The sequence below is a fragment of the Peromyscus eremicus genome, chromosome 23 (assembly GCF_949786415.1).
Source record: "Peromyscus eremicus chromosome 23, PerEre_H2_v1, whole genome shotgun sequence".
Lineage (NCBI taxonomy): Eukaryota > Metazoa > Chordata > Mammalia > Rodentia > Cricetidae > Peromyscus > Peromyscus eremicus.
Window position 1 is genome coordinate 5,051,959 of NC_081438.1, and position 9,737 is coordinate 5,061,695.

The window sequence follows — 9,737 nt, forward strand, 5'->3', positions numbered from 1 at the left end:
GCCAGAAAGAGAGCACAGGACCAAAATTCAAGGCTCCTAAAGCTCTAGAAACCAAACACAGAGCCACACTGGCCAAAGTATGCCCTTTCTCTCAGAGAGCACTTGGGACCCTGCTCTCATCACAGGTAATGTGATACCTCAAAGACACTTCTGCACACCTGCCCCTTACTCCTGACACTTCATCAATGCTAAAAGGACCTGAGCCACAGCAGAGTCCTCAAGCAGTCCACATAGACAGCCTGGGGAGCCGAAGAGGAGGAAGTTGGTCAGTGAGGACCCGGGGACACCTGATGCCCACAACAAGCGCAGGAGGATATCTGAGGCCACAGTGCTCTGGTGGGCAGCCTCAGCCTGTGCTGCTCTTTCCAACACTCAAGCATCCAGCAGCTTGAAGGAACGATCAGAACATGCATCACTCAGGACCATCTGCCAGATGGTTCCAGGAACGACTTCGGTAGAAAGGCAGACAGACAGAAAACATTCCTAAGCAGGAGACCCAGAGTTCCAGGGGCGAATCCCGACCTAGGCCCATCTTCCGGCTCGCTATGTAAACACAGTCAGCTCGCTCTCGGCAGCAGCCAGGCTGTAACTATACCTCTCCTGCCATGAGCCAGGTCAGCTCCGTCAGAGATCCACCCGTATCTCAGGTGCTAGGACGGACACGGTGTAAGAACTCCCCAAAGCAGTCAGACTAAAGAGCCCAAAGCACGTCACCCTGCGCTGAACTCAAGACACGACGTTCCAGGAACAAAACCAAGGAGGTCTGCTGCAGGAAAAGTCAAGGCCAGGGGAGCAGAGCGCCCCCATGTGGCCTCCAAAGTAAGAACAGAAAAGCACCACCAGGCTCAGGCCACGGTCTCCCCTAGGACTGGCTGTGGGTCCCCAAGGCAGTTAAGTAGCATCCTCAAAATCTTGTCTTTCAGTCTGACATCACCTCCATCCCGGTGCCTCAGCCCCGGGCTCCGCCCTCCCTGTCTTTTCGAGTCTCCTCCCATCGGCCTCAGACTGTGCCAACGCAACACCGTGGTGAAGGAGGAAGCGAGCGAGCGAGCTGCTCTCAGCTGCCCACGGCACCCAGGAAGCTGCAGAATGACTGGTAGGCCGAGGGTGGCCCAGCCTGAGCCTTCTCACTGACACAGCTGTGCCTGGACAGTCAGGCCTGTCGGGATAACCAGTGCATAGCTAAGACTACACAGAGAGAAACGTTTTTATCTGGACCCCAGGAACCTTACCCTAATCTTTTACTTCACTATAATACCTCTGAGAACTAGGGGGCAGGGGAAAAATACCGGGAAAAGAAACTGCTGGCCGGCACCTCCGTGGAGCACAAACTGCCACCCCAGCCGCAGCTTCCTGGACCAGGTTCAATGGGTGTTGACAAGCAGTGGCTGCAATTCCCCCATGTGACTCGTGGTGGCAGCAAAGGACCTTCCCTAGCCGCTCCTGCGGCAGTCACTGGCCTCCATTATAGGCGTAGTCAGCCTTGTTGTGCATTATCAGCTTGTTGTCAACAAAGTAGAAGCTATCCGAGCGGGTCTCATACGGGTTTTCGATCATCAGACGAACTGCAGGTCGGGGGAAGGGAAGAAAAGCAGAGACTGTGAATCTGTCCCACAACTAGGTAGAAAAAACCTCAGTATCCTTCCAAAACTGATAAATCAGCACTTTGGAAAGTTTGACTCCGCTACCTCCAGTAATGTGGTAAAACAAAAGAAGCCAGGGAGACGGGAGGGCTCCACGTGAACATGAGGTCCACTTCAGTACAAAAACGCCATCCACTCTTTAGTCATCCCTAACCTGATTCTTCCGCTAGTATCCCAGGGAACAGACTCTCCCTGTCACAGCCACCTACTCCCTTGGTGCTCTGGCTGGCCTAGCCAGCCCTGGCTTCTGGCCTGCTGCCCACCTCCCAGTAAAACCCCTGGTCAGGCCTCTCTCTACCTTCTTTGGGTTGTTTTGTTTGTGGAGACAGGAGATCACTGTAACGCTCTGTCCAGCCTTGAACTCACAGAGTTCTGCCTACCTCTGCCATCTCAAGAGCTGGGGATAAAGGGAGACGCCACAATGCCCAAATTACTTGGTTTTTGTTTTGTTAATTTTTAGAAATTTATTTATTTTATGTGAGTGGGGTTTTTTTGCCTGATGTATGTCTGGGCACCACATGTGTGCTATACTTGCAGAGGCCAGCAGAGGGCATCAGATGCCTGGAACTGGAGTTAGAGACCAGCGCTGCCTTGTATGTACTGGAAATTGAACCCAGGTCCTCTGGAAGAACAGCCAGTGCTCTTACTCATCTCTCAAGTCTCCTATTTTTTATGCTCCCTGAAAGCTGAAGGAATCCTAGGTATACATCCAGAGAAATAATGGGGAAGCATTCTCTAGAGAGGGCTCTGGAATTTATGTACCTGTGAGACCCAGACAGAGGCCTAGAACTGAAGCCTCTGTCTGTCTGTCTGCCTGTCTGTCTGAATACTTGCCCTGACCTCTTTCCACACTGGAAGGTAATTGCACTAGTCACCTCCTGTCAGTTCTGATTTCATAGGCATGTGCATCTCCAGACCCCAGGGAAAGGCATCGCAGGTCTTAGAAGGTGTCAGATCTTAAGATCTCTGAGTTCATCCTGGCCAAAGCAATTCGGTTTACATTCAGACTGACCTCCAAACCCTTTGGCCTATTTGGCTTCACAGGTTAATCTAGTCTTGCAAGTTTCTGCATATTCCAGGCCAACTCAAGCCCAAGTGAGATGTCACAAAGCCCCGCCCACATCTCAGCAGACTTTCGCCTGGGTAGTGTTGTCCTGTGAGTGAAGGGCCCACTCCACAGTATGAAGGACCTGAGACTCTGAGAGAAAAGGTGCAGAGGAAGTGAGGACAACACAGTGGACCGTGAGCAGAGAGAGGAGGAGGCTGTCTTCTCTACTCAGGGCCCAGGGCTGCCTGGGTCCCACAGAAGCAGTCAGGGCACGAAACCTAAGACTCAGGTCAGGTGACACCAAGTCACCACCTTCCTCTTCTGCGAAAGGAGGCGGCCGGGCCGGGCGGGTCTCCAGGTTCGCTCCCCACGGACCTCAGCATCGACAGCACCGGGGAGGAGGGGGAGTACATACTGACATCCTCAGAGAGCTGCGGGAACTCGTAGATATGTTCACACGTGTTTCTACTGCTGGGGATGCAGAAGCCGAAATCAAAGTCAAAGTTTTTCAGCAAACGCTCCCGGAAGTAGTGGCGCTCAATCATCCGGAAGTTGGACACAGGTCTGTCCCCCACTGTGAACTCTACCCTGTAAACAAATCTCTATTAGCCTGACTTCGCTTCCTCCTTCCTCTGAAGCCACCCTCAACCCCACTGAGCACGATCTTCCCCAGAACAAGCACAGTGTTCTGCCCTAAACCAGTAGCACTCACGTGGCACCGACTGTCCGGAGGCGCAGAAAGGCTGGTGTGAACTGATAGCGGACGAAACGCCCTACGCTGATATCCACATCGACACTCTCCTCCTCTGCATCCTGGTCTTGGTCTGAAAGAACATAGCCTTGCCTTAGCATGCCACCAACCACACGGCACAACGGCCGACTAACAGGCTCGTGCTAGTTACAACAGCCCCATTTGCCGTGCACCAGCCACCAGGCTTCACAGCCACCCTGCAGGGAGGACTTACTTGTTTCTATTTCACAGACAAGAAAGCGAGATCAAACGGCTGTCTTGCCTGATATTCCTGCACAGTTAACGAAGGCAGCAAGTTCTGAGTGCAGTCCACCTGCCTAGAGTCTGTTCTTAAACACTGCCAAATGCCTTATACCATTCGGGCAGGGGGCATGTCCTGGGTGAAGCCAGAAACACAAGCTGGACACAAAGTCTCTGACATGACCCATCACACAGACTAGGTCTGCTCTGACCACTAACCAGAGAGTAAGGTCACAGGTCCCCATGTCCCTTCAACACTCGTGATTTTAATAAAGACACTGACCTACAGCCTTGAGGCACTCCTATCTATTCCAGGCCTTTCCAGGTCTAATTCTCTGACTACCTAGAAAAGGGTGGAAACAGACTGGCCAGGACAGCATGTGGACCGGCATGGGGTCAATGCTTGCCTCTGCTCTAGCCTACCGTGAGTCCAGAGAAAAGATCTTAACGTTTGTTTTTTTGTTGTTGTTGTTTTTTTTTGTTTTTCGAGACAGGGTTTCTCTGTGTAGCTTTGCACCTTTCCTGGAACTCACTTGGTATCCAGGCTGGCCTCGAACTCACAGAGATCTGCCTGGCTCTGCCTCCCGAGTGCTGGGATTAAAGGCGTGCGCCACCACCGCCCGGCCGATCTTAACGGTTTTAATGTGGACACAAAGGGAATTTTCTCCTGCCCGAGCCCATGGGCACCTTGAACACAAACATCTCTGCCTGGGACGGCCCAGGCGCACTGGGAAACTACCCCGATTTGGGGCTCACACCTAATGGCTAAGGGCCCTGGATCCGCTGGTGTGATTTCCACTCACGAGAACAGGCCTTGCAGGAGGACGTGAGCACCTGCAGAGTCAAAGGAGCTGTAAAGGCAGAGCTGGGAAGGATGGAGGTCCGGACCCTGCGGCAGCATCCGCAGCAGGTTTACAGTGCCTTGGTCAGGACTGGAGTATGACGGGGAAACACAAGGCAAGGCTGCGCCACGGCTCATAATCAATTTAAGACTTTCCTAGGGTTGTCTGTCTGTCTGTCTGTCTGCCTCAGTCTGGAGACCAAGCTGGGGCCTCCCCGTGACCAAGTACTCTACTGAGAGACAGCCCCAGCTCGGGAAAGTTGATTTCCCGGGACCCCGACACCTTCCTTCCCGGAGGTGCAGGCTTATGCTGAGTAGCAAATCCAATGAGAATAACTTTGCAAAATAAATTATAAACCACAGGAGAGGGGCCAAGAAGATGGCTCACCAGTAAAGTACATGGAGACCTGAGCTCCATCACCATGACCCACAGCAGGAGGAGAGAACCAACTCTCATAATGGTCCTCTGACCTCCTCCTGATTTCTGCTCCTCCACCACACACACACACACACACACACACACACACACACACACACCCATACTCATATACACGGCAACAGTTAAAACCAGAACAAAAGTCTCCACTGTGACCCCAACCCGGAGATGTGGAGGTGCAGGAAGGAGACAGCTCAAGGTCACCTTCATCTCACCAGTGAACTTGAGGTAGCTCTAGCTACATGAGATTATGTCTCAAAACCAAACCAAAAAATACAAACACACAACAGAGCAAAGGTGAAGGAGTAAGGAGTTCTTGCACCTCAGAGGACCCTGGTGACTAGACTCTTGGATTCCTCTTTTGTCACCCACAACCAGAAAGAAATGTTGTCTTGAAATCTGTTGTGTACTTAAGAATCATCTTTTATTTATTAAAAACAAAAACAAAAACAAAACCCCACGGAGCTGGGAAGCTGGCTCAGCAGTTAGAACACTTAGTGTGAAGAGGACTCAAGTTTAGTTCCCAGGAACCCAGCCCCCCAATTCGTACAGCTGCTGTACCTACAGTTCTAGGGGATCCAGCGCCCTCTTCTGGTTTCCAGAGGGAACTGTACTCATGCGCACAAACCCCTGATGGACATACACTGTGGCACACATTCGATTTTTTTAAACTTTCTAAAGAAAAAACAAAAACGACAGCACTAAGGCAGGACTTGGTAGGAAGCCTAAGGCAGTATTTAAAGACAAGCAAGAGCTTTCCTCAGTATCGTTGGTCGGGCTGCAGGGGTCGATCCGGCCACCGTAGGCAATGTGACTCACGGAACAAGCAGGGTCTTAGAGAAGTGTCACGTGTCAGTTCTGGGTCTCAGCTCCCTCTCAGGAAAAAGTGGCCGAGTGACTCACAGTGTCATGATTACACAGGCAATGTGCTGAAGAACCTGGATAGTGCCACCACACAATAAATGTCTGCTTCCTAGGCTGGTTGTGATGCCATGAGCCTGTAATCCTAGCACATGGCACCCTCAGCTACCCAGCAAGTTCTAGGCCAACCTGGGCTACACAAGAACCTGTCCCCAAAAACAAAACCAGTCCAGTGAGATAGCTCAGGTGTAAAGGAGCCTGCCACACAATCATGGCACCCTGAATCCAACCCCTGGACTCCACATAAACTGCGAAAAGTTATCCTCTGGCCTCCATGTGTACACACTGGCACATGTAGCCGCCACACATTTATGCATACACACAAGAAATAAATAAAAATTAAAAAACAAAACAAAACACAAATCAGCCTTTTAACAAAGCTCCAAACTAGTGTGCCTGGCAGGCGGGGCCACAGGAAGTGATCTCAGCCACGGAATCGGGACACAGTGGAATCCAGAAACACACGTGTTGCTGGCACACACACACTGAGCTTTCCAAAGACCTTTCCTCCCGAGTGGTGGGTGACCCCCACAATACCCAGGCCTACCTGAGATGCAAGGTTTGGCAATCTCGAAGAGCACCGTCCCCGTCTCCAGGTCTCGGATTTTGAAGCGGGTAAAATCAATACTGTAGACATTGTCTTCAGGTTTACATAAATAATCTGAAAAGGAGAGACCAATACTATTAAGTAATCTCCCCAAATTACCATCTATTTCATTCCCTGGTTTTGAAGCAAATGTGTTCTTCTCTGATGCAACTCACTGAAAATGTTCCCCCAAACATTCTCTTTGCTTTTCATTTTCTAAGATTTAGTTTTATTTTCTATGTATGGTGTTTTGTCTGCGTGTTAGCACCACATCTGTGTTGGAAGGGGTCAGCACAGGGCATCAGATCCCCGGGAATCACAGCTCCTGGCAGTTGTAAGATGCCAGATGTGCTGGGAACTAAACCCAGGTCCCCCGGCTAAGTGCTTTCAACCACTAAGTCATCTCTCAAGGTCCAAACCATTTCTCTTAAACTTTGTTTGACCTTTAGTCTTACTTTCTGTGTGTCTTGGTCACTGTTGTATCGCTGTGAGGAAAGAAAGCATTAGCCAGGAGTTTGCTTAGTTCCAGAGACTTAGTCTGTTAGCATCATGGTAGGAGCTTGCCAGCACACACGCCACCTGAGCAAAGGCTACATCCTGATCTGTAGGCAGCAGACAATGCCGGGCCTTCTGTGAGCTTTTTGAAACCTCCAAGGCCACCCCAGTGACACCTCCAAATGGACCACACCTCCTAACTCTTCTGATCCTTTCAAACAACACCACTCCCTGGTGACCAAGTATTCAAATACATGAGCCTATGGGGGCCGTTCTTATTCAAACCACCACAATGTGTATGGGTGCATCTCATGGGTACAGTGTCTGCAGAGGCCAGAAGAAGATGTCATATCCCCTAGGACTGGAGTTTTAGGTAGTTGTGAGCCATCATGTGGGTGCTGGTAATGGAGCCCGGGTCCTCTGGGAGAGCAGCCAGTGCTCTTAACCATGAAGCCATCTCCTCAGCCCCCAAACACACTCTTGTATTATCAAAATTAGAAAATTCAAGAACAAAAAGGAAAAGATGCAGAGCAAGATGGCTCAGAGATACATTATATACATGTATGACATTGTCAAAGAATAAAGATTAAAACCTATTTAATACATACTGACAAGTAATATAGGGGTTGTTTGCCAACAAACTTCTGGAAAAGGCTTGGTTACAACTAACTCAGCCATACAGTATATGGCATAACTCCTCAACTCTCAGGGTACCCAAAGGTCTACGGGCCGGAAGCGAATGAGCGAAAAGGAACCGTGGGTGCACACAGAAGCCAAGTTTAATGACCACCTGTAACAAGAGTTTAACATCTACTTCAACCACTTAAAAGGTTAAAGCCATTCGGAGTTTGTGGGCTGCACAAAAGCATGCATACATTAACAGGGCAGCAGGAGAAAGGGCCAGTGAGAATGCTAGGCCAAACAGCACCTTCAACAACCCGAAAAGCTAGTCAAGACTGCACAGCACAGAAATGCTGTTGCCTTGTCTGCCTGACTCTCCACAGTCTCTTCTCCAGCTCCTGCCGGGCTATCTGAGCATGCTTGTTTGTGTTAGCTGTTCCGTGTTTTACAAGTCGGTCGGGCTCCAGTGAGATGGTTAACTTGAGAGCTGCTCTAACTCCAAAACCCTGTGGCGTGGGCCCTGAGTCTTAGGAGGCATTCATTAAATAACTCACAGCCCAGAAGAGTTTAAGAGTGACAAAATCCAAAGGTCACTAAGCTCTCTCTGTCAGTGGCTTTCTCTAAGGACTTGCAGAGATGGGCAAAGCCTTCAGTGGAGGCCTGAGTGCTGTTACTATGTCTACAGGGCCAGGCATTTGATGTCCTAACTCACTCTTGATGGCAGGAGCCGGCAGGGCCGGCAGGATGTTAGCGGTCAGGTGCTAACCATTTCTGTACTTTCAAATCCCCAAGTGAAACCCGAGAACTGAAACAGCTTTTCACTGTCCGACTATCTAAAGTTGCATTCAGGCAGGCAAACAAGAGTTCCACCCCGGCGTTGGGAAACTGGGCCATCAAAACATCCAAAATCCAGTCAAAACTATTTCAGGAGATAGAGCTCTCCTTCTGCACAGGCTGAACCAGTAGCAGCCACTTTCCCTCACATTTCCCAGTCGCCAGAGCTACCACCAACAACCTGAACTGCACCTCACAGCCTTGGGCTGCGTGAAGCACTGGGGTGGACACTCTGGATTCAGGGAAGTGGGGTTAAGAAGTCTCAAGGGCAGGAGAGATAAGGAGGACAAGCCAAAGATAACCAGGTGACTGCAAACTCCTGGGGGGGAAATAATAGCAAGGAAAAGGGTATCAGGTCAAGGCCGTACTTGGCCGTTTCCAAAAGACAGAGAGTTATCAGGGAACAGACACGTCTTTCTTCCCACCCTTCCTTACACCTTACAAAGACAGGAAGGTGGCTTTTTATGCAAAAAATAAAAAAAAAAATCACACTTCTGAAACCCTGACACAACTATAAATTCACTGGGGGGAAAAAAATTGTCAAGAGCAAGATCCGCGTGCCAGCTCGTGCCTACACTGAAACTCTTAAAACTTTTGTGTGTGTGTGGCACAGCTTTCTAAGTCTGCAAGAAAGGCGACGGCCACGTGTTGGAGGCAAGCACAAGCCCACCTGGACACAAAGGGGCACCGCCGGGCTCCCCACCCCGGAGGGGACCGGGCAGGGCCGAGTGGGGGAGGGGCTGTCAGGAGCCCGAGCCCTGCGAGGGAGGGCGAGGCGGGATCAGCAGGTAGGGGCTCTGGGCCCGAGGGCTGCGGAAGCTCGGGGAGGAGGAGGATGAGCAGGCTGGCCAGGGGCCTGGCTAAGGGCTGGGGTCCCAGGCGGGCAGGCCCGGGGCAGGCCCGGGCACCGCTGGCCTCTGGAAGCCCTTGCCCGCCGTGCCCGGGGAAGGGGCCGACAGAAGCACGGCCTGGCCGGCCCGAGCGGCCCACCCCCGGCGCCAGCACACGGCCCGGCCCGGCCGCCCGGCCGCCCGCCCGCCACTCACTCTCGGTGACCCGGTTGAGGCGCAGGACGTGCTCGGGGCGGATCGTGTCCAGCGCCAGCAGCTCCTGCTCCGTAACCGCGGCCCCGGTGCCATCGTCGGCCGTGTGTGGGGTCGCCTGCCGCCGCGACTTGAGCCGGTTCAGGACGCCGCCGCCCGCCTTCTTCTTCTCCTCCTTGCCGGGCACCAGCCCGCCGGGCCCGGCCGCCGGCGCCGCGGTCGCAGCCTTCGGATTCGACCCGCTCATCGCTCCACCGCCAAGATGGCCGCCGCCTCAC

General features: G+C 52.0%; 1 protein-coding gene across 1 annotated transcript; it reads right to left on the bottom strand.

Moving 5' to 3' along the window:
• Positions 1 to 571: 571 nt before the first annotated feature.
• Unc119b (unc-119 lipid binding chaperone B) lies at positions 572 to 9,737 on the bottom strand. The gene is made up of 5 exons (XM_059249214.1): positions 9,463 to 9,737; positions 6,428 to 6,541; positions 3,404 to 3,515; positions 3,107 to 3,279; positions 572 to 1,565 (listed from the first exon to the last, which is right to left on the bottom strand). The coding sequence occupies exons 1-5, from the start codon at positions 9,704 to 9,706 to the stop codon at positions 1,453 to 1,455; spliced, it is 756 nt and encodes a 251-aa protein (XP_059105197.1). The 5' UTR covers positions 9,707 to 9,737; the 3' UTR covers positions 572 to 1,452.